At 43.8% G+C, this 24978-nt stretch overlaps 2 protein-coding genes across 3 annotated transcripts; one reads left to right on the top strand and one right to left on the bottom strand.

Annotated features, from left to right (window-relative positions):
• Positions 1 to 1199: 1199 nt before the first annotated feature.
• Positions 1200 to 2107, bottom strand: ROMO1 (reactive oxygen species modulator 1). Of its 2 annotated transcripts, XM_036752127.1 has the most exons (3): positions 2017 to 2107; positions 1677 to 1807; positions 1270 to 1378 (listed from the first exon to the last, which is right to left on the bottom strand). In XM_036752127.1, the coding sequence occupies exons 2-3, from the start codon at positions 1805 to 1807 to the stop codon at positions 1270 to 1272; spliced, it is 240 nt and encodes a 79-aa protein (XP_036608022.1). In that variant the 5' UTR covers positions 2017 to 2107. The 2 variants fall into 2 exon arrangements, with proteins under 2 accessions (XP_036608023.1, XP_036608022.1); XM_036752128.1 differs by lacking the exon at positions 2017 to 2107 and having other exon boundaries at positions 1200 to 1378.
• NFS1 (NFS1 cysteine desulfurase) lies at positions 2108 to 17312 on the top strand. The gene is made up of 13 exons (XM_036752126.1): positions 2108 to 2236; positions 2869 to 2975; positions 3556 to 3672; positions 4055 to 4138; positions 5586 to 5738; positions 6858 to 6951; positions 11209 to 11343; positions 11976 to 12133; positions 12976 to 13081; positions 13171 to 13252; positions 14228 to 14311; positions 14693 to 14782; positions 16407 to 17312. The coding sequence occupies exons 1-13, from the start codon at positions 2158 to 2160 to the stop codon at positions 16468 to 16470; spliced, it is 1353 nt and encodes a 450-aa protein (XP_036608021.1). The 5' UTR covers positions 2108 to 2157; the 3' UTR covers positions 16471 to 17312.
• The last annotated feature ends 7666 nt before the right edge of the window (positions 17313 to 24978 follow it).

Raw genomic sequence — 24978 nt, 5'->3', positions numbered from 1 at the left:
TTCCCAGGTGGGCATGTATTTAACTGGTAATTTCATGGCATCGATGCTGATCACTTCTTTTTGGAGAACTTAAAAATCTGGCTTCAAAGCAAGACTTCTCTCTTGAACTCCAGTCATACATACATGTCCAAAATGCCTAAGCAATCATCTCCACCTAGATATCCTGCCATCATCACTTTTGGCATTTCTCTGTGTCACCTCAACTTCTTTAAAAACTTAAGTTTTCTCCTTGGAATTTACCTTTCTGCCACCCAGACTTCACATCTTTAAATCATCCTTGACTGGCACCTCTCTCTTTGCCCCCATCACATCCAGTCACCAAAATGAAACTTCTAATGTTTTCATCATATAAGAACTATAACAGAAATGGCTAAGCAATCAAGCAGGTTCAGAAATCTAAGTCTTGATGAAAAATGCTGAGTTTAGATATATACACTTACTAGTTCAGAAGCTTGATCCAAGTGTTCAAATCGTATCACTGCAGTATCACACTAATTTTTCCTTTGTCCTACACTATTCATCTCTTCTGTAAATCAGTATTATTCATTTTCCATCCTTTGTCACACCCTTAGCCCATTTCAAGTTCTTGAGTGAATAACATTTTTATTTTGCCCATCACTAAAACATTAAAGCTTTCACATATACAACAGAACATCAGATAGCTTGCTGTTATATCGGATCCTGGCAAATTTTCCTCATTTTTTGTACAGTGATTACAACAAACTAGTAACAGGAGTGGACTTGCTGATAGGCACTCTCAATAAACAGGTTGGGAGTGCCCTAGTAGCATCAGCCAATAACTGTAAATTAACTAAATTTAGAGTCAAGATTCTATCTCCTGTTACTCTTTGGCTATACTCGGTCCCTTGTAAGTAAAGGATTCACTTCTGACAAATGATTAACTGAAGCGCAAGCAAATGAAATGATTTGCCTAAGATAACAGCTAAGCAAGCAGGAGGTCCTCTAATCACAAAGCCACTGCTTTACTTACTATACCACAAATCTTTGCCCAACTTGTCTGAGCTTCCACTTGGAACCGTGAAACGGGCGGAGGGAGTGGGGGGAAGATAATGCGTTGCTCTGTCTTACAAGCAGAGAGCGGCCACAGATGATGGACGTATGTCCGGGGACAAGGCCAACAAGAAAGCCCCGTTTCTGAAACAGTCTAGCCCCAAATCCCGAAAGTAAAGACCCGCACGTACTCAAAGCCTTTTATTATATTACACAAGGAGGTGTGAGGGGGTGTTGGGAGAGGTGGAGCCGCCGCGGTCAGCAGCGGATGCCCATTCCGATAGCCATAAACGTTCCGAAGGTACCCCCGCTCTGCATCATGGTTTTGCCAATTCCGCCCATCAGCTCCCGGCCCCGCATACCGATCCTGGAGGAGTAAGCCTGAATGGAGCTAAACGGGTAGAGGCTCAAGGGCACCAGACCTATCGGGGTCCCCCTCCCCCTCCCATTCCTGGCCCCAAGTACCTCCTCCCTGGGGAATACAGCCTGCCACTTGCGCCAAAGCTACGGCCACGCCATGACCCAACACTCCCTCCCAGCGCTGGCCGGCCCCGCGCCTCCTCCCCTAGCTCTGGTCGCCTCCAGTGTGCCTAGAAACCCTCGCATGCGATCTGCTGGCCTGTGCATGCCGAGGGCCAGAAACGAAGGCCGAAGGCCGCCCCCACCTGAGGCACGAGAAGGTGCCGAACAGCGCCCCGGCCGCCATGCCCACGGCGCAGCCCATCACGAAACCCATCTTCACTCGGTCGAAGCAGGTGGGCTGGGACTGTCCGTAGGGACCCACGGCTACTGGCATCTGTGCAGGGAGAGACGGGCAAAGCCGGACCTGAGGAGGAGCCGTGGCCTTCCGCAAGGCCAGGATCACAGCCGCCGTCCACACACCCCCGAGGAAGGGAAGGCTCGGCCGGAGAGCGGCGGCGAAGGCGGCGGACGCCGGGTACCGCCCTGTGGTCCCCCTCCCCAGCCCTTGGCAGCGCCCCCAACCCAGCCCCAACAGCAACTCACCTCGCTTTTGGCCTCAGTCGCTCCGCTTTACGTTTCGGGAGGCGGGAGGTTAGTGTCGTTTCCGGGGCGGTGTGGAATAACTTCCGGGTAGTACGAAACGGAAGTAAGAGGCCACTTCCGGCCCGGGAAGCAGCGGAGAAGATGCTGTGGCGTGCTGTGTGGAGAGCGGCGACCCGGGTCCCCGGCCCCTCCCCTCCGCGTCGGGGACTGCGCCTGCGTGGTATTGGCTGTTGCCTTTCTCCCTTCACCTCCCCACTTTCCCTCCCCTATCTTCCCATTCTTCCCCTAACCCCCTCCTCCGTCCTGGCAATGCTTCTAGCTCCACGCCGGATTCTAAATAACCGACCTCGACTTTGATCTACTCAGCCCAGACCCCCCTGCCTCCAGTTTCGGCCAAAAGCCAGACCCCACTCGCTCTGACCGACCCCAGACCCCATCCCACAACACCACCACGCACACCCTACTCACTGGTCACCCCACAACCAAATCCTTCTACTTTCCTGAGACCACCCGTCCTGCAGGCCTTCCCACCTCCAATCTCGGGCGGACCACGTGCCCCTCCCCCAGCCATACCCTCAGACCCACCCCAGCCCCCCCATCTCCTTAGGCCCTCCAACTAATGAAAACTCGGACTCAGCCTCAAACCAGCCTCCTAACCCCGTGAAGGCTTCTGTACCGGATTGATTTTCCGCTCCCCCATTTCCTGCGCCGAAGATGCCCTGTGGTCACAGCCCCCGCACTCGTCCTTCAGCATTCCGCTTTCTGCTTTCACCCCTCTCCTTTCCCCGTAGATTTCTCTTCTCTCCCCAACAGCGTTCAGACGAGGCACTCTTCTCCCTCTCTTTTTTCCAGGAATAGACCGGTCACCTCACCCCTCCGGCTTCCCAGATGCGGCCCCTCCCACGGAGGAGAGGGTGCTTCGGCCTCTCTACATGGATGTGCAAGCCACTACTCCCCTGGTGGGCAGCGGCTTGGGTGTAGCTTTGAAGAAGCGCTCCTTGGGTGCCCGTGGGGCTGGGAGCGGGCTGGGAGGGATAACAATACTAGAGTGTTAGTTAGCTCTTGGAAGGCCGGGTCACGTTTCTGGGTGCCCCGCACCTAAAATTGTGTCCTTTACTTAGGAAGGTCTTAATAAGTATTGAGTTTCACGAAACTGAATAGGAGCAAAAGTAACGTGGAAAGTCTGAGAGGCAAACGAAAGGTATATGATGTAGTAGAAATACCTGCCAGGACCCAAATGGGCAATGCACTTCTCTACTTAGATCTTTTCTCTTTCTTAAAATGGGGGTGATAACACTTGCCACGTATACTGCTTAGGATTGTTTTAGGAACCAAATGACTGGATGTGCTCTGTAAGTCGAATTGTTGACATGGTTTAAAGGCGATTCTGGCAGGGGAAGGAATGTTTCCCTGCCCCTCCTTCCCATGCTTTTCCCAAGAGTCAGATCTCTGCTAAACCATCTTGGCACACTAGGAGAACAAGCAGCGGGCAGAAAGGGGCGCCGTTGGGGTGACTCATTTGGACTATGTTGTATCTAGGATCCTCGAGTGTTGGATGCCATGCTCCCCTATTTGATCAACTACTATGGGAACCCACACTCCCGGACTCATTCATATGGCTGGGAAAGTGAGGCCGCGGTGGAGCATGCACGCCAGGCAAGAATAAAGAGAATCAAGGGGGATGGGACTGAGAACCTGGGTGGATTAACTTATAGTAATTTGGATCTGGGGATTGGAAGTGAATTTGGACTTTTTTAATGATTGGAAGGAAAATATTTCTATCTTCTTGAAGTGAAAATGGTTACAGGAGCCCAAAAAGATTCCTAAAACATACCCTGTACTTCTTCCTGACCCTTTTAAGGACAAAATTTATAACCATGCCAGGAAGTATAGAAATAGTGGTTACGGCGTGATGAGGGATCTTTTCTGCTTGTACCGTCCTTTTCCTTTCCAGGAGCTAGATTTTGCCAGCTCCGTCTGGTGTGGTCACTTTTTGTCATTGATGTCAAGTGTTAAGTGACTGCTCCTTCCATTACAGCAAGTGGCATCATTGATTGGATCTGACCCCCGTGAGATTATCTTCACTAGTGGAGCCACCGAATCCAACAATTTAGCAATTAAGGTAAGATGGAGAAATGGAGGGAAGGAAAAAACAGTACAAAAGTGAATCTCAGACCAAGAGCTGAGGTCAGGGATGTTAAGCATGCCAGTTCCTTTCTGACCTGAGATGACTTCTCTGTAACAGCTCAGCTTTGAGAAGTTCCCATCCCAACCACCTCCATTCCTGGTACCCAAATATGGCCTTTGCCTCCATTTTGTAACTTTCTGTAACACTTCCCCATACCACTTCACATCTTGGAACTTCACACTGAGAGAACATAATGTTCAATGAGGTGTTTTGGGAAGTTGCTAGTGTAGGTACAAGACTTTTCTGTCTGAAGAGAGAAGATATTTTCTCTGTAGCCTTTGAATTTTAATACAGGAAGTATGCAATGGACATTTGATTGGGTTACCACCTGTTTGTTCTAGTAGCTGCAGTGAGCCTCTCCAGTCCCATCTGGCCTACATTATAATAACCTGTTTGCCTGGCATGCTGCAGTAAAGGAGTGTGCATGCTTTCTTTTTCTAGTTTTTCAGTTCAGTGTTCATTCATTTCTCTGCCACTTGTTACTCCAGCTCCATTCTGGTGTATTTGAATGCAAAGCTTACTTCTTCTTGCCTCTCCCCATTGCCTTTATTGCTTCTGGCCAGGATAGAATCCTGCAAGTCTTTTTACATCTTCCTTAAGTGTCTGCCCCCATATGAAGTGCAGGTTGCAGTCCAGTGGTCTTATCCTATGGGGCTGTTTGCACAAGCCTAAGACTTCCTCTTCAACCCCTTTTACCTCTTTCCATTTCAATCATAATCAGGCTCTATTATTTTTAGTGTGATCTTTTCTGTGGTTTCTTTGACCTAAGGACAGGTTTCTGTGAATACAATCATAATCCAAGCAAAATTCCCCTTTCACTTGGTGAGCTGTGTAAACTCCCTTTGGCTCTGCAGAATAACAGATTGGGTGACCTCTGTCATTTCAAGGGAACAAAAATAAATTACAGATTCCTATCAGATCCTCCCACCTCATACATGCACTTGCTTTGCTGCCAATGTCAATCTCTTTTGACCTTGGCCTGGACAGGAAGTCTGGAATAGGTTTTAAAGAAGCTGGAGTCCTGTCTTTATCCTCCCTTTAGTACCTTAAAATAACAGCACCAAAGTGAAGATTTGGAAACAACATACTTTCTTCTCTAAATGAAAATTACTTCTTCCCATTTGGGCAAGGAGTACAAAAATTCCTTTAGCACTTAGGAAAGGTTTACCCTGGGAAGTCTGAAAATAACATAATTCCAAATGCCACTGTCTTAGTTGCAGTACGTAAAGAAACTGTCCTGTGTGTTCTTAGGAACTGCCACACGATGAATGAGAAGCCTCTGTGAAAACCTGTCTTCTCTTGCCCCCTTCACTAGTCCTGAAAGGAATAAGAGACATTGTTTTCTGCCTAAGTAGCTTCTCCCTTTCTCACCAACTTCTAGGGGGTGGCCAGATTCTACAAGTTACGGAAAAAGCACGTGATCACCACACAAACAGAGCATAAATGTGTGCTGGACTCATGTCGTTCTCTGGAAGCGGAGGGCTTTCAGGTCACTTATCTCCCAGTGCAGAAGAGCGGAATCATTGATCTGAAGGTGAGAAGGCCGCTCAATAAAGCACATAGTCTGAAGAGGGAATAGAATGGGACTGCAGCTGACTCCCAAAATTATCTCCCACTGTTCCTCTACAACAAGACCCATTCACCGAGGCCAGGCTGGTCTGCTACGTGTATTGCCAACGTTCCATGCCCCTCTTCCTCTGAAGCTGAGGGTGCATTTTCCCCTCGCCTTCACTTACTTGAGTCCAGTATAGGTCCTACCCCTTCCATGAAGCCCTCTCTCTCCCCCTCTGCCCAGTGAACTCTTCCTTTAATGATGTATTTCCAACTGCTCACATATTTGCCAGTTTTCATTGTTTTCCATTTACATATAAAGAGCATGTTAGATACTGAAATGTAACAACTCCTAAGGCAGTTGGTTCCTCTTCAGTATCACTCTTAAAGGGAAGACCTGATGACTGCGTGGGGATGTTGTTGAGGAGAATTCTATGTAGATTTCTGGCATGTGCAAGAGACGCAGAATGGAGTAATGGAGCAAGCAGGATCAGAAGGATCTGGGTTTAAATCCCACCTCAGACATGTACTGACCGTGTGGCCCTGAGCAAGTGTCTTTACCTTTCAGTGGCTCAAGCATTTTTCTAAGAAAATAATGCAAAATAGTTGCTGATCCAAATGTGTAGAAGGAGCTTTCTCACCAGGAGTTATCTACATCATGGATTCCAGTTGCAAACCCCAACTCCTAACCTCCTGAAAATGGGTTGCACTATATGGCCTGTGCTGTCCTTGTCATCTGTGAGATTCTCCATAGTTCTTTTATCCCAACTGATCTGTCAGATTCTTCAAGGCAAGGAATATATCTTAGACTTCTTGGTATACCTCCCCAGCACCTAGTCTTACGACGTACACATATCAGATACTTAATTATTGCTGGTGAACTGATAGATGTTGACATTCATATTATTTGGTTTAGATATAGTGTCCAACTCTGTGGAGTTTATAGTCCTGCTCTCCATCAGTGCTCACCCAGCCAGCTTGCATCCCATGAAAATTAGAGGAAATTAATTTCCCAAGGCTGGGAATGCTAGTATGCCGAGAAGGGAAAAATACAATGAAGGAAGACCTCCCCCTCACTCTACCCCATTTTTTATCTCTTTAGGACCTGGAGGCAGCAATCCGGCCAGATACAAGCCTTGTCTCTATCATGACTGTGAACAATGAGATTGGAGTGAGGCAACCTATTGAAGACATTGGTGAGTATTTCAAGTTCTGCTTCCTACCAAGGTCAACAGCACTGGAGCGGTAGTCAGCCCCCTGGCACAAAAGGAAGAAAAGTCTGAATTAAGCTATTTAGTATCCTGTCGTGGAGTGCAGGCACTTCTTGCTACGGTCTGGTATGGATTTCTAAAGGTAAGGTCGAATTCTTCTATCCTAAGGCATTGGGGAAGCCCAGCCACTCCATTGAACTATGCAGTAGATTAGGATTGCTTAGACATTAGCTGTGGGTAGATGGTAGGCATCTTTTGTGTTCGGCACCAAAAATACTCATTGTTCCCCTGCATTTCCAGATCGTTTTACCTTTAAGGCACTTCTTTTTAAAAAAATTTTTTTATTTTGACCTTAAGTATCTCCCCAAAATGATCATTTCCCACATAAACAGTCTCTGAACACAGAGTGTTGTGTATAAAGCCACGAGTTTCCATTTCATGCTGTTTGTTAAAAAAGATACTATAAATTGAACATGGTACTTTCAGAATTGTCTTGCTTGTCTGTGCTTCCCCCCACACTTCCCTGTGCTCACTTCTATGCAATCTTTAAATGTTTCAGTGGTCCTCTTTTTTTGGCATCGCTATTGCTAGCCCTCACTACTACCCAGCCCCTATTCCAAATTAAAAACAGAGTGGGGAGAGGAAATCCTTGTAACAGATAGCATAGTCAAGCAAAACATTTACACAGTGACTATCTCTAAATAAATGTGTCTGTGTTTCTTATTGTACCTTGAATCTATCGCTTCCCTGTCAGGAACTGGGTAACACATTTCGTCACATATCCTCCAGAGACACGGTCATTGCTTTGATCTCAAAGTTGTTTTTGTTATGTTGTCTTGTATAAATTATCCTCTGGGCTTTGCTCACTTCAGTGTGGATCATTCTGTAAAGCCATTTCTTTCTTCATTTCTTACATTGTTAATTATATTCCATTACATTCATATGCTACAGCTTGTTCAGCTCTTCCTTGATTGAGAAGCACCCTTTTGTTTTCCAGGACTTTACTTTGCTTTTCTTTTTAATTCCACCTTCAGGATCAGGCAGTTTGCTTTAAGATTTCTTAAATACAGTATGTAGGCCTTTTTTGTGGTCCTGGCTTTCAGGTAGTGCAGTGACACTCCTAGATCTCCTAAATCTATTTTCAAACTAAATTGTTTTTTGCTGAGATATATTACATTTTCTTCAGTTTTTTCCCCTCTTTTGATGTTGTTGTCATTAGCTTCTATTTGTTCTATTCTAATTTTCAGGGAGTTTTTTTTTTTTCCTAGGTTAAGGTTTTGTACCTCTTGTTCCAGGCTGTTAATCTTCTTTTCAGATCTTTCTCCCATAGCTTTTATTTCATTTTCCACTGGCTCCCTGTCACCTCTAAGATTAAATACATAATACTTTACTTGGGTTCAGAGCCCATCACGACCTAGCCCTCTCCTATCTTTCCAGTCTTATCCCTTACTCTCTGCCACACACTCTTCAGTCCATTGACACTGGCCTCCTGGCTGTTTCAAAAATAAAGACGCTCTGTCTTTCGGCTCCAGATATTTCTCTGGCCGTCCTCTCCCACCTCCCACCTGGAATGTTCTCTATCCTTATCCCTAGCTGCTCCTTCCTTGGCTTTTTTTAATTCCCATCTAGAATCCCATCTGCTACAGGAAGCCTTTCCCAACCCCTCTTAATTTTAATGCCTTTGCTATGTTAATTATTTCCTATTTATCCTGTATGTAACTTGTTTGTACATATTTGCTTGCCTGTTGTCTCTTCTATTAGATTGTGAGCTCCTTGGGGGCAGGGACTGTCTTTTGCCTCATTTTGAATCACCAGTTCTTAGCACAGTGTACTTTGTAGGCACTTAATGTATGTATATTGATTAATAGGTTGATTTTTAAAATCTCTTCCTTCATTTCTTCTAGACATTCATGTGGTCCTTTGTGAAAAATCCATTTTTTTCCTTTGAAGTTTTGCTTGCAGTTGTTTAAGAGTTACTCTGTTCTTATAGGTTGAATTTTTTGACTATCTTTGAATTGCAATAATTCTTTATCATTGTTATCATCATCTTCTTTGGTTTACTTATTTCTTCAGGCTAAGTTCCTGAATCAGGGCTTTGTACCAGGGCCTGGTTCTTCCCCCTGCTGCAATTTTGGATGGGACAGTCAGTGCTCCTTGTTCTTGCTTTGTGTTCCTGCACTGACTTCCACCTCCTAGGGTGAGGCCTCTAGATTTTTGAGGTTCAAAATATTGAATTTTTAGGTCTCTTTATGGTGTCTCAGGACAGTGTTAGGAACTGCAGAACCCTTGAGTGTCCAAATCTGAGCACTTCAAGGACCGTAGTGGTAATTACTTACTTCCAGTCACTTCAAAGTGACCACCCTGGACTTTCCCAAGGGAGACTCCGTTCTTTTTTTTTCTTTTTTAAAAATAATTTATTTAGCTTTCAACATTCACTTCCCTAAGGTTTTGAGTTTTAAATTTCCTCACCCTCCCTCTACTCCCTCCTCCCCAAGATGGCATGCAATCTGATATAGGACTTTACTTATACAGTCATATTAAACATATTTTCACATTAGTCATGATGTAAAAAAGAATTAGAACTAATGGAAGGAACCACGAGAAAGAAGAAACAAAACAAAACAACAAAAGAAAAGGAGAGCAAATAGTCTGCTTCCATCTGCATTCAGACTCCAAAGTTCTTTCTGTGGATGTGGATGGCATTTTCCATCATGAGTCTTTTGGAGTTCTCTTAGGCCCTGGCATTGCTGAGGAGAGCTAAGTCTGTCAAAGTCAGTCGTCATACAATGTGGCTGTTACTGTGTACAGTGTTCTCTTGGTTCTCTGCTCACTTCACTCAGCATCAGTTCATATAAGTCTTCCCAGGTTTTTCTGAAGTCTGCTCTGCTCATCATTTCTTATAGCACAATAGTCTTCTGCAGGGTGTTCTTAAAGTCTGGACACAAAGGCAAAAATGCGTATTTTCAAGAAATGAATGAAATTTTCAGCAACATTTTATTTAATTGGAATATTAACAAATAACATCTTCAATATGATTTCCATCATTTGTGATGCAAAGGTTGATGCGCTTTGCAAGATTCAACTTGAACTCAATACAATAACTCCACATTGCCGTCAATTTTAGCACATTCACTCTTTATGTGTTTGTGTTCAATCAAGTGTGTTGCATCTGTGATTTTCATTGAGTACACCTTCTCTTTTAGCATCCCCCAGAAAAAGAAGTCACTGAACAACACAGAGTCTTTGGTGAAACAATTAATGAGATGTTAATAACATTTCCTATGTGTCTAGACTTTAGGGACACCCTGTATTACATTCATATACCACAACTTTTTCAGCCATTCCTCAATTGATGGACACCCCTTCAATTTCCAGTTCTTTGCCACCACAAAAAGAACTGCTATAAATATTTTTATGCATGTGGGTCCTTTTCCCGTTTTTATGATCTCTGGGATACAGATGTAGAAGTGGTATTGCTGGATCAAAGGGTATGCATGATTTTATAGCCCTTTGGACAGCAGCCTCCATTCTTGCTGCCTCAGGATACAGAGCCTTGCAAGCTCCACATGTCTCTTTTCAGGCTAAATGGCTACCACCTTGTTTGCCTAGGCTAGGCTGGTGCTGTTTTGCTGGTGACCTCCTTTCCTATTTTCTTTGGCCTTATGGCTGAATTTTTGTATAGTTCTGGAGTGGAAAAGGTGATGTACTCTTTTTTTCTCATTGGATTTATTGATCATTATTCAGCCTGGCATGGTTTTTAGATTTTTCTGGGGTAGATATGTGGGATCTGGGCAGCCGACCTCCCTTTAGGCAGGCATCTTGGCTGGTAGACCATTTCTTCTTGAAGCCCTTTTATGGACACCATTTGACTTTAAGCCCTGCTGTACTATGGGGTCATTGATCATTGCTTCCCTGTATCTTCTAGGAATCGAAAAATGCAAAGAAAATGGTATATGTTCAGGGGGTGTTTTCCATAAGAAAATGAGGTAATCATTGGCTAAGTGGTTCTTTGGTTTTTTTTTTTTCCCTTATTCTTTCTCATTCCTGTTCAAAAAAATTAAAAGCCAAGAAAGCAAAGGCTTTGAGTGGCAGAATATTGGTGGTCAGTCATTCAGCAGCAGAGCTGTTGGCCTAGAAACTGTTACTGTGCTTCCTGCTTTTCTGTGGAATCCAAAGTGCCAGGGTACTACTGCCATAGGGCATGTGAACAACCCACCATGTATCCTATTACTGTCTCCTTAGGACGGATTTGCAGTTCCCGAAAAGTGTATTTCCATACGGATGCAGCCCAGGCAGTTGGAAAAATCCCACTCAATGTGAATGATATGAAAATTGATCTCATGAGCATCAGTGGTCATAAGCTTTATGGCCCAAAAGGTACAGAAAATCCTGAAGTCTCTCCTTACATGAACCTCACAGTGGGGGTCTGTTTGAAGCGTGGCATTTTATTGACATTTGTCTCTAGAAGAAATGACTGTAGGGTGGTATTATGTCATCTCTCGGCTGGGACTTGGAACATTCTGCAGTCTTCCTTTCTCTTCTTGCTCCCAGATGGGGCTCAGGTTACCTGGGATACCCCTAGTTTCTATTTCTAAAACATCCAAAAGCCAGCATGTCTCTGGGATTAATTCCTACAATAGAGCTTTCTGCACTCTTGTCCTGTGCGGATATCTGGTAGACCTGCCTGCATGAGGCTCCTGGTGACTTGACGTTCTGGAATGGTCTGCCTCTTAGTTTGGTCTTAGACCCCAGACAGCGTCACTGATAGAATATTCAGCACGTACAAAAGCACTTTCCGCTGTGTGCTAGGTTTAGAAAAAGAAAACCAGGAATGGCCGCTATTTCAGGGAGCCTGCAGTCTAACTGGCCACGTAAATTATATGTTTAAACACAGGGTGTTGTGGGCGGAGCAGACTGAGTAAAGAAGCAGTCCCAGCAGGGCGCTTTTCCCCATCTTTGAGGTCAGCGTTTGTTTCCACCCAACCTCCCTCTCTCCTCTTGTTCTTCAGGAGTCGGTGCGATCTATATCCGCCGCCGGCCCCGAGTGCGCGTGGAGGCGATGCAGAGCGGCGGAGGCCAGGAGAGGGGCATGCGCTCTGGGACGGTGCCCACCCCCCTGGTGGTCGGTCTGGGGGCTGCCTGTGAGCTGTCGCAGGAAGAGATGGAGGTACGGGGAAAGGAACCTCCTCTCACCGCTGTCACTTTGTGGTCATTCAGTTGTATTTGAGTCGTGTCCAGCTCTTCATGACCCAGACATGACAGAGATATTGGAGGGGTTTGCCATGTCCTCCTCCAGCTCGTTTTACAGATGAGGAAACTGAGGCAAAGAGGGTAAAATGACTTGCCAGGGTCACACCGCTAGGAAGTGTCTGAGGCTTCTTTGAACTCAGGAAGATGAGTCTCCCTGATTGCGGGCCTGACACTCTATCCACTAAGCCATTGAGCTGCCTCTCCCCCTCATTTTGCGCCTCCCTATCCAAAAGCTCCTCTGCCTGAGTCAGCCACCGTTAGTGAGAGCGCAGATAAAGATGACTGAAGCATAGTGGGGCTCCAGTCAGTCTTGCTGTCGTGCCCCCTCCTCCCCCTCGGACCTTCAGACGTTCGTGCTGGACTTTTGTCGAGTAAAGAGTTTCTTTAGTCTCCTGCAGTCCATCCTTTAGGAAGAAGAAATGGATTGTTGTTCCAGCTTTGTCACTGATAGTAGGTAGCCTTGGACAACTCGCTGAACTTCTCTGGGCTTCAAAGGGAGGGCGCTGGGACCGTCTAATCTGATCTCCGAGGTCTCTCCGAGCTTTGGCATTTTGTAATTCTGAATCATTTTCTTCATTTTGGGTCTTTTTGAACTATTTTTCAAACATCATGGACTGAGCAGGGGCCCGATATTTTTGAATACCCTATTTAAAGCCAGACGGTGATGTTCTCCACTAACTTTCTTTGCGTATCTCATACGAATTCCTGAATTGAGACCTGACAACTTAAGTCCCTGTCGCATTCTCTTTTGTTTTTCAGAATGACCATAAGAGAATCTCCCTGCTAGCAGAAAGGTTGGTAAACAAGATAATGAGCAACCTTCCTGATGTGGTGATGAATGGGGACCCAGAGCAACGTTATCCAGGTCTGGCTCCCTCCCTTTGCAGCCTATTTCTTCCTTTTCTAGTCCAGGGAAAAGTTAAGAGATTACTAACCAGAGATTCTTTTCCTCAGGCTGCATCAACTTGTCCTTTGCCTATGTAGAAGGGGAGAGTCTGCTGATGGCACTCAAGGACGTGGCTTTGTCTTCAGGCAGGTGAGTAAGGCCGTAGTGAGGTTAAGAGATGTAGTAAAGCCCTAATCAGATGGGTGCTCTTAGTACTCACTGAACCTTCTCGCATGTGGAGAACATACGGGAAAGTGCTGTGAAAGAAGCGCAGAGTAATATACGGGAGCTACTTATCTGCAACACACTGGGGAGGCACGAAGCATCTGCCAGGTATCACGTTACGCCAAAGTGGACCTCAGGGACCGATGCTGACCACAGGCAATGCCAGGGGTTCTCAGACAACCAGAAGCTTGCAGATTTCAAGGAACAGCTCCAGACTTCCCTGAGATATTAGTTCCAGGAGAGGCACTTCTGGGCTTGAAGAAAGGTGCTCCTCTGCAGCAGCTTTCTTACTAACCTGCCTTTCTTGTTAGACAATCTTGTAAGGTATCATCTTGCTTTAAGCCTGTCATAGTTTAGCAGTTTCATCATTTGAGGTCTTGCTTAGACTAGGAGGTTGAAGATCTCACCAAAGAACTAGAAGTTAGCTCTGAGCTTTGGACATCTACAGACCAGTGATTAAAATTCCTTGGCTCTCATGAGGCTGTAGGATTGAGTGAGCAGAGGGCTGGTCAGAAAGGTGGTGGTGGTGCTGATGCAGGTCGGTCAAGAGCTTAATTATCAGGAGTCAATAAATGTGTGCTAGGTGCTGTGATCAGTACTAGCACGTGGTATGATGGAAAAGTCAAAGAAATCAAGGTGTCCAGCCAATGGGAAATGAGGAAATGCCTGAGGAGATGTTTCTCTGGTCTCCCTTCTTTAAATGGAGGTTGAGGAGTTTATGGCTCCACCCTCCTCAGACAGCAGAGAGGACTAAGGAGGTGTGAGCACCAAGGCTGACTGGAATTTATGGGTTCATTTCCCAATGAAGGTGGAGAAGTTAAATCCAAAATGAGTGTAGCTGGGTTGGAAATGAGATGTTGCCTGAGGAGCTGGGTTTATATTTGTGTTTTGTCTTCCTAGCGCCTGTACCTCTGCATCCCTGGAACCATCCTATGTGCTTAGAGCCATTGGCACAGATGAAGACCTGGCCCACTCCTCTATCAGGTCAGTGGATGGGGCTGTGGCTCTCCTTCCCTTTCCTTCCTTTCTCTCCTCCCAAACTTCCCTCTCTTTCCTCCTTGTCTACCTCCTCTCTCTGCTCTCTTCCCTTCTTTCTCTCTCTTCCCCCATTCCTCTCCTCTCTCCCTCTTTCCTTAGTCTCCCACCTCCCTCTGTCTCCCTTCTACCTTCTCTTCCTTCTCCTCCTTCCCTTTCTCCCTCCCTCTCCCCGCCTCTCTCTTCCCCACTTCCCTTTTCCTTCTCTCTCCCTGTTCCCTCCGTCTCCCTTTTTCCCCCTCTTCTTTTTCATTCAGTTCAAATATTTCCTTAATGAAAAAGTCCTTCAACATCTGTCCTTGCCTTCTGACCTTATGTGATGCATTTCAGATTTGGCATTGGTCGTTTTACCACAGAGGAAGAGGTGGACTACACAGCTGAAAAGTGCATATATCATGTTAAAAGGCTTCGGGAAATGAGGTATGAAGCCTCCCCTGAGTAGTATGGCATAGTTGAAAAGAGTGTTGAATTTGAACTCAAATAACCTGTGTTTGAATCCCATCTCTGCTACTCACTGTCTCTGTGACTTTGAGCAAGTATCTTTGTCCTTCTGGTCCTCTAGAGAGGTTCTCCATCTCTATAATTAGGACACTGGACTAGATAATTTCTAAAATCCTTTCCAACCCTAAATCTTATGCTCTTGCCCTAGGGTTCAAACTAAAATGGTAGCTCATCTCTGGGTACCTAAAGTCTTCAGTCCTGGGTGCATGGTCATACTGACATTCTGAGTACTCCTGAGTTCCTGTATTTAGGCATCCTTGTGACTTGAGATGGGAGAACATAGACACCCCAAAGAGAGATTGCACCATGCGGAGCAGAGTAGAGTTTCTCATGGGTACACAGGCCGGAGCAGAGGAGCCTCCTTCTGGTCTCTGTTACTAAAGGCTCAAAGTCCCTGGCCACTGACTGCTAACCATAGAGCTTCCCTTGGTAACATCGGAGCTCAGAGTCTTCCCTTCAAGCTTCAGAAAAGGTGGACACTGCCATGCAAACAGTGCACAGCTTGAATCTTCTCATCAGATGTCTAGTCTGTCCTCCTCCTGAGGCTGTGCAGGCAGTTCCCTTCTTCTTTTGTGTTTGGGATGACCAAGATCTCAGCTATGGCTCTGATGAGTAAGGACATTACTGAGACTCTTCCTGCAGTCTAGATTTTCATTTATAATTGTTTGGGCCAGTAAGATATGAGCTCCTAATGGTCAGAGACTGTTTTATTTTTGCCTTCATATCCCCAATACCTGACATAGGTTTGGGCTTCAAGGCCGCATGGCTTCCCCATTAGAACTAGTGAGCGAGAACTGCCTCTGTTCTGGCCCTGAGGCTGCCTTTTTGGTCTTCTCTAGCATGGCAGTGAAATATCAATACTGCCCTCATGATATATCGCCTTCTTTTAGACCATGCCAACGTATCTCTTCTGCTCATGCCCTCTCAGAAACAAATCTGTCTGGCTCTCTTAATGTGCCATGCTTGATGTCTGAGCCATAGCTACCAGCTAAAGCCTTAGATGGTGACATCAGCGAACTTCCCAGGCCAAAAGGAAATGACTAACTACTTGTTTTCAGGAAGAAAAGAAGGGAAGGAGGGAAAGAATAAGCATTTACTGTGTGCCAGGCACTGTACAAATACAAGCAGAGGGAATATGTCTGTCCTTGAGGAGCTTACATTCTAAAGGGGGAAAGCTTGCACACACAAGGGATTTGGGGGGAGGGGGCCTTGAAGATACCCAGAGGCCTGGTTTTTGAAGTCTCTCCAGTGGGAGAAGGGGGCCAGGACTTGAGTTGGAGATGAGCAGGCTGCCAGGGTGAGGAGATTGCATGCAGGCATTGAGGAAAGTTCCAGGATGAGAAGTACAGCAGTAAAGTCCTGGTTTTGAAGTAGAGAATATTGGGAACAAGGCCAGGAAGGAATGAGGTGAGGCTAAGGTAGCTTTGCACACAGAAGTGGCAGTTATATATAGTGGGTATTTAGCAGGGGCCCTCATTTAGTGAATGCTCTGCCATTGCCCTCACTCATCAGATGTCCGTCTCTCTCCCTCTCTCATTGGCAGCCCACTGTGGGAAATGGTACAAGATGGAATTGACCTGAAAACCATCAAGTGGACACAGCACTAGACTGGGCATCTGACTATATTTTCCCTCCTTCTTCCCACCTCATTGGCCTAAGAACCACCAGGCAGCTGGGTCTCTTCTGTTACAAAACCACCACAGACCAAGTGAAGATTCTACCTTTCCTGCTACATTCACCACAATCTAGTGTACCTCAATATCACACTGTTTCTAGGACATGGACAAAACAGAGCTCTCTGCTCCTGGGTTCAGCTCCTTCATACTGTCCAGAAAGCCTCTTTTTCCTCAGGACTTCAGAAGGTGGGCCTCCACATCCTAAACCAGGGTGGGGGAACCTGCAGCCTTGAGGCCCCATATGGCCACCCAGGTACTCAGTGCAACCCTTTGACTGAGTCTAAACTTCACAGAAAAAATCCAACTTGGACTCAGTCAAAAGGCCGCACTTGAGGACCTAGGGGGCCACATGGGGCCTCAAGGCCACAGGTTCCCCACCCCTGTCCTAAACTAACAAGAACACTTGGACAGGAGTAATAATGCTGCTACTCTCTGTGTCGGGATAGACCTGGAGAAGGGAAGGAAGAGCTCCTATCTCCATGACCCTTGTGATCTGCACTGAGTTACACCATATTTATGTCAGTCCTGCTGCTTACTTGTTCTGGCTTCTTCACAAGCTGATGTGGTCAAGTTAAATTTCTGTGTGTGGCAACCAAAGGCAACCCCCCTGTGTTGGCTGTAGACTTGGTTTCTTCACCCGGTATGCCTGTTCCTGCCTTTTTTCCTTTGTTCTTTACACATAGCTGTAAATATATCTATTACCCAGTATTATTCTAATTTGTGTAGCCTTTTATGAAACCTGTTAACTTGAAAATTAAAGAAATTAAACCCTCCTATTCTGGTTTCTCAGTGTTGGGTTTAGGGAAAGGTGAAAGTATAAAAGTAATGGTTTTAGGTGTGACCTGTGGGACAATTCATAGCAGCTATCCATCATTCCCAAGGCCATTGTGCCTGTATGTCCTGTTATGGAGTGGTGCTTCTACTCTATGTGCTTTGCCTATACTAACCCTTAAATGCTTTTTCTTTCATTCATTCATACATACATACATACACACACACACACACATATATACATAAAGTTATCTTAGAGCTAGCCAAGCTCTGCATCATAAAAACTACTCAGAAAGTCCATATGAGCTTTCAGAATATAAGCTCGGTCCTTGCTTATCGACCTAGTCACTATAAATTTTGAGTCCATGAAAACCTTTTGAGGGTGACACCTTGACATTTTGGAACGCCTCTTACAGAGATGATCGTTTTAAATACAGAAGGAGCATAAAAGGCCATCAAGTCCAACCCTCTCGCTTTATGGACAAGGAAACCAAGGCCTAGAGCAGTGAAATGACTTGTCATACCTTGATTCAAAGAACTTAACCGAAGTCTTTTGCCTCCAAATGTTTTCATGTAGATTATTTCACACGTTTTTCCTGTGTAAGGGTCCCTCCTTTAGCACAGATGATACCAATTCACCGCCATTACTGCTGAGTATAAATCACCAGTGCCGTTTTGGTAGACTGCTTACTTAACGGTTTTTGTTTGAACAAGTGGACCACAAGTCAATGGGGCAACTTGCCAGAAAAGCTTATGTGTTTTTAGGAAGCATTGAGAGAACAGTTTCCAGAACAAGAGAAGGGATAACCCCACCGTCTTGTGCCCTGGTAAGTTTACATCTATGGTATTTTATGTGTTTCTGGGAGTCTCTCCTTGGGAAGAAAAATGAGTGTACCCAGAAGAGGATGGTAACGGGGCTGACCGCCATGCTACACATAAATTGTTTGAAGCCAGTGAGGATCTTTATCCAGGAGAGAAGAAGACGTGAAGAAAGATGATTGCTGACTTCACTTATATGAAGGGCCCTCAACGCAAGTGACATTGTACTTGTTTTGCTTGACCCCAGAGAACAGAACATGAGCAGTGGTTTTCAGCTTGGTAGGAAAACTTGCTACTTAGGACTGTCCCAAAGTAGAGTGGGCTGATTTATGAGAGAGTGGGATTCTTGGAGGTCTTGTTTAGATATGGGTTGGACTACATGATTTCTGGGGTTCTGTCCATCTCAGAGAATCTGTGATTTGGGGAAGTAAACAGTCTCTGAAGTGTTTCAGTGGCCCTGTGACCTCCATGTGCATATTCCTTCACTGGAACGGATCACAATGCATTCACATCTCCCCTCATCCTCTACAACTCTTGTCCATTTTTTCCCCAGAGGGCCTCCATAAAAGGTCTACACCAGTGGTGTCACACCTAGAAATGTGGACCTCTAAGCTCTACATAAGGAACCCTGCAGGCTGCATATTGATCTAGAAAACCATATATTAATATTGTCTATGTTCCATTGTATTTTTATTTTGTTAACTATTTCACAGTTATATTTTAATCTTATTCAGGTAAACTGAGGAATATTGCAGGCTGGCTGTGGGTTTGACACCTCAGGTCTTTATAACACGCAGGCCATCTACTATCCACCATTCTCACTGCAGAAACATCCAGTTGGGGGGAACCTGTGGTCTCCAAGGCCCCATGTGGCTTTCTAGGTCCTTGGGTGTGGCCTTTTGATTAAGTCCAAGTTTCACAGAACAAATCCTTTTATGAAGGGTATTTGTTCTGTGAAGTTTGGATTCAGTCAAAGAGCAATACTTGAGGACCTGGAGAGCCACATATGGCCTTGAGGCTGCAGGTTCCCCACCCCTTCCTCACACTCTTAGGGTATTTTTCTTCAATAATATCTCTTATACCACTTCTTAAGTATACTGTCATCATTGGGGAATATATTGCAACCTATGCCCACTATACAACTTCCCACGGTCCATTGAGTCACCTACAACTTTTATTTCTTGAAGACTGGTATGTCAAGAGTCACAACCATTCAGTACCACCAGAAGAACACTTGTATTAAAAAGATGAGTTTTTGACCATGGGGCAACTTGAGATCACTGAAAGTGTTGCTCTTTTTTCTTTTGTTGTTTGCTATATACTTTATGTTGCATATTTCTTAGTATTTTGAGATGATGGATTATCAGCTGGGCTTAGAACCAGTTTCTTAGCCATCTTGTCAGAAATCTGTGCAATTATCCACATATAATCCAGCCAGCTCTCTTCTTACTCAATTCTAGACCCTGCTCATAATCCATCTTTAGTGCTTTTATATGGGTACTGATATACTGACTCAATAGACAGGGTATCCAAATTCATGTTATAGTCCTGAGTGGAATGGCTGAAAGTCTCTCATTTAAGAAAAAGGATACTTAATATTTTAGCCTCCATAAAGCCTAAGCTATAATCATAAAGTTTAAAACTTAACCCCACCCCCCCCTTTAAACTTGCACATATACCACATATATCCACATCCTGCATACACATAGTGTGAGCATGCCTGTAACTGCTGTCTTTTAGTTTGAGGTTAAAGTATTAGATTAAGAATCTTTCCTTGTTTCAAGAATGTGAAGCCAATTATCCCCACCAATGGTGGATAGAGGTCCAGTTTTGGGAGGGTTTTCTTAGAATTGTTTTGTAAGGGGGTCTTGGGGGGGTTTTCTTAGAATTGTCTTCGAGGGGTATATAAATTGCCTGTCTGTTCTCTGTAACTAGGCTCCCTACCCAGTCTCTGCTGAAGTAGGTGATGCCCAATTCTTGTGCAAGACTTGAAAATAAAGTCTCTGTCTTTACCTTGAGAGACCTTTGATTGTTATTTCATTTTGGGAGAATTATTGTCCCACACAGTCCTGACAGGCATTTTTCATATATTTCATTTTTCCTGTGTGAATTATTAAAAGGTCAATCTTTTTAAATGACCATGGATATAACTGAAAAGAATCCACGATGTTCTAGGGCTTAATGAAATCAGAACAATATCATCCACAAACAGAAATACCCAGAGTACCATTTATAGTCAATCAATCCCTCTTCCATGTAGACATAATGTAAGACAGACTTGAAGACAGTGGCCAATCTTTGGCAAATATCTTTTTCCCCATTTTATTTCCCACTTAATAATCAGAGGATTGTGCAAAGTTATCACCATAGCTACATGTATTAAGGAGTCTTTTATGGTCACAATGTATGCCTTAGACATCTTTTTTGGAAGAGAAATTAAGCCTGCATTTTTCTCTATCAAGTTAAGTGCTTGTTTTTAATCAACGAACAAATGAAACATCTTCTATTCTCTGTACTTTTCAGTAATGTGTGACTGTAAAGTGTTGTCTGCTATAGAGAATCCTTTGCAAAGCCTTCTCTGTTTTTATATTTTCATCAAAATACAGATATTGATCATTATCATGAAGATTTTAGAAAGATGAAAAAGTAAGCATGTCCTTTTGGTGATTTGAAACTTTCCATTGATATTATCGTATCACCATTTCTAAACATACCCTAACAGCCATCCCTTGTAACAAAAAAAAATGAAAAAAGGGGAAAAAAGCAGTTCAGCAAAACTAACCAAAATTTATCGAGCAAGTCTGACAATACATACAGTGTTCCATATATCACCCCACCTCTGCAAAGAAGAGAGGAGGTATATTTTCTTATTTTTTCTACTAAGCTTCATCATTATAAGTATATAACACTTAGTGTTTTTTGTCCATCTACATTGTTGTTTTATATACTGTTTTCCTGGTTCTATTATTTTATTTCATATAAGTTCATATAAGTCTTCCCATGAGTCTTTAAATTCCTCATTTCTTATGGCCCAGTAGTATTCCATTACAATGATGTGCAATTTGTGTAGCCCAGGGGTGAGGAATGTGTGGCCACAAGGCCACATGTGACCTTCTAGGTGCTTGAATGCGTTGAGAGAGAAATGAAATCCAGGGACGTAGGATTCCCAAACCAAAGTTCCCAGGTTGCCTGGAATGAATTCACAGACCCAAGCATTCTTTAAGTCAAGGAGGCAAAGATTTATTACACTTTTCAGCTGGCAAGAGTTCTTAGGGAACCTGCAACCTTACAGGGATACAGGGAAAGTTTAAGTACAAGATTTAGGGGTGAAACCTGTCAATTAGGTGTTTTGGGGTGGGATTAGGGAGTGCTTAAGGCATGATTAAGGAGTGGTCAGTTTTTAAAGGAACATGCACTTTTTGTATCTACTGTGTAGGTATCTTACCCGGGTTCACTGGGAAATAGCCCAGGGGATAGGAGGGGGTGTGGTTTTGACTGTGAAAGTCACTAAGTCACCAAAAGTTCATGACTGACTGGGAATATCCAAGTGGACTCCATCACGTGTCTTGTCAGACAAGATTAATGTAAGGAAGTATACATTTGACTATGTCTAGGATGTGTGTTAAATGCAGTGTATCATCCGGAAATCAATCTATAATTGGGCATAGCTGCTTACTGAGGAAGAAGCAGAGATAACTTTGGGGCATGCTGCCCTTTAGCTAGAGAGAGACTGCCTGGGCCAATGCTTTGAAGCTAGGGAGAGATGTGATTTTAGAACTGGAGTTCAGGCACAGGCACCCAAGCAGAGGAAATATGATGTTAGAATTAGGGTCCAAGCACAAGCACCCCATCAAACGCAGCCTTTTGACTGAGTCTTGAGTTTCACAGAACAAGTCCCTTTATGAAGAGGATTTGTTCTGTGAAGTTTGGATTCTTCAAAGGGCCACACATGAGGACCCAGAGGGCCATATGTAGCCTCAAGGCCGCAGGTTCCCCACCCCTGCCATTCTCCCTTCTACTTTGCTTCCAGTCCTTTACTACCACAAAAAAAGTGCTGCAAGTAATGTTTTGGTGTACATAGGACCATTCTGTCTTTAACTTCTTTATGGTATTTGTCTAGCAGTAGGATCCCTGGCTAAAGCACTTACTATTTTAGCATACTGTAGTTTCAAATTGCTTTCTAAAAAAACTGGACCAATTTACAATTCCATCAAATATATTTATAAAACCTTTTGAACAGAGACTAATCTCATCTTTTTGTTATCTGCCAGTTGTAGGGTGTGAGGTGAAACTTCAGTTATTTTGATTTGCATTTGTCTTATTGTAAATGATTTGGAGCAATCTTTCCTATGATTATTACTAATTTGCAATTATTTTCAGAACTTTGACCACTTATTCAATGGGGAATGGGTCTTAAAGGTTTGGGTTAGTAGCCTATATATGTCTTGTATAGTTGACTCTTGTAAGCATCTTTTTGACTGCCTGTGGGGGATTGTCATTTTGGGTTCCCTATTTTTTACATTATTTTGGATCTTTCTCTGAGGTATTTTGTAAAATGTTCCCTCATTGCATGGAGGGAAGGAAGGAGAGAGTTTGGGCAGGAGACCTGATCTGTCTGAAATAAATCAGAGCAAAATATTCATGTGTCCTTATAATTTCCTTTTCATCTCTGAATCATCCAAGAGTTCCCATTATTTGAAAAGTAGGCTTCCTTTCTCTGGTGGACTTCTTTTTGTTAGTGGCTTTGGAGTCCCTTGTAAAATGTCTCCAGTCACTTAATTTCTACTTTGTACCTAATCTTCTCCTCTTTATGGGTTCTTACTTGAACATTTTTTTTTAATTGAAAAGTCTTTTTCCATACCAAAACAACTTCTTCCTTGACTTTGCCAATTAACCACTCACTGAATTTCAGAGTTGGATGGGACCTTTAATTTAGTCTAACCCATAGCTGAACAAAAATTCCCTACACAAAATTCCAATAAGAAGCCTTTAGATGTCTATTTAAAGGTGTCCAATGATAAGGTACTCCCTACCTCTTACTTTAAAGCCCATTCCTCTTTGGGACAGTTCTTGATAGGAAGGTATTCTTCACATGAAGCTCAAATGTGCCTTTTTACAACTTCCCTTTGCCTGTAGTGTCCTTTAGTCCAAGACTGTCAGGGGCTTGAGGTTCTTCACATCAAATAAAGGTCCATGCTGTACTGTCTAAGAGACACATTAGCTTTATCAGCATTCAAGCATTGGGAAAGAAGCAAAAACAGGGATCATGGGACTCAGTTGAATCCTTCCTAGGTGCATCTATTCCTCAGGGTTCCAATACTGCCAATGGCATCTCAAGTAGAATACAGATACACCATCAAGAGAAAGGCTTTTCATTTATACCTTGGATTAACTACCCTCCATATAAGGTTACAGAAAAGAACCTGGGATCACTATTGGCCAGCCTCCTTTTTTTTCAACTGCAAGCATTGCTAAACTTTTGTTACTATATTTTTGATACATTTTTCATTATCTAACAGGCACAATAGTTAACCAGTCCCTACCAGGCAAGGTTCTATGAGTCACGAGATAGACAGGGAACCCCTAAACTACCTTCATTAGGCCCTTCCTACCATTCATTCTCTCCCTGTGCCTACCCCCACCCCCCAGGTCTTCTCAAACCTAAATTTCTCCAGTTCCTCCAACTAATCCTCATATGGTAGGCATAGGTTCCCAAATTGGGTGATATCGCCCCCTGGGAGACACTATAATGATCCAACAGGGGCAGTAGTAGCCTCAGGTGCAATTGGGGGGGCGTTGAATAAAAATAGGGGGGCTGTGGAAGCATAAGGAAGGAAAAGAAGAAAATTTTAAAAAACCTTTCTTACACATTTCATCCATCATATAACAGAGTTAAAGTCATAGTGATTATGTTATTTTCCAAATAAACACACAAAATGCAAGTTATAATTGATCGGTGGTCAAGTCTGCCAACGCGTCTTAACAAGCAAGGGTTAGGAAGGTGAGCGTGTCACACATTATCAGGAAGTTCAGCATGCATCACCAGGAGTATGGGCCTATGATGACTTGTTTACATGATGCATCATCAAAATTTCAATGCCGAGGCAAGGTTCTAAGACAGCTCCAAAAGACTCATGATGGAAAATGCCATCCACATCCAGAGAAAGAACTATGGAGTCTGAATGCAGACTGAAGCAAACTATTTGCTCTCTCTTTTTTGTTTTGTTTCTTTTTTCCCATGGTTCCTCCTTTTGGTTATAATTCTTCTTTGTGACATGACTAATATGAAAATAGATTTAATGTGAATGTATATGTAGAGCTTATATCGGATTACATGCTGTCTCGGGGAGGAGGCAGTGGGAGGAGAGGGAGAGGGAGAAAATTTGGAACTCAAAAGCTTGTGAAACTGAATGTTGTAAACTAAAAATAAATTAATTAATTTAAAAGAAAAAAACAAAAACATTTCAATGCAGGAAAAAACCACAAATTTACAATAAATTATTAAATTTAAGATGCATCATTTTAAAAAATTTATATTTTTTGAAATTACTTAAATTTCAAAAAGGTCACTAAAGGGTTAAAGAAAGTAGATTTCCAGGAGGGCCCTGAGTAATTTTTTTAAAGGAGGCAGTAGGCCAAATAAGTTTGGGAACCTCTGTAGTAAAGTCACCAGTCCCTTCACAATCTAGACTCTGTTCTGCTTCATCAATATCTACCTAAAACATGGTGCTCAGAACTGAACACTACTCCACGTGTGGTTGGACCACAGCAAGTATGCAGCAGAACTATTACTTCCCTTGTACTAGGCATTACTGCTTTATTAAAGCAGACTGCATTTGCTTTTTTTTT

The sequence above is a fragment of the Trichosurus vulpecula genome, chromosome 3 (genome assembly GCF_011100635.1).
Source record: "Trichosurus vulpecula isolate mTriVul1 chromosome 3, mTriVul1.pri, whole genome shotgun sequence".
Taxonomy (NCBI): domain Eukaryota; kingdom Metazoa; phylum Chordata; class Mammalia; order Diprotodontia; family Phalangeridae; genus Trichosurus; species Trichosurus vulpecula.
The sequence above is the reverse complement of the archived record's forward strand: the minus strand, read 5'-3'. Positions and strand labels throughout refer to the sequence as shown.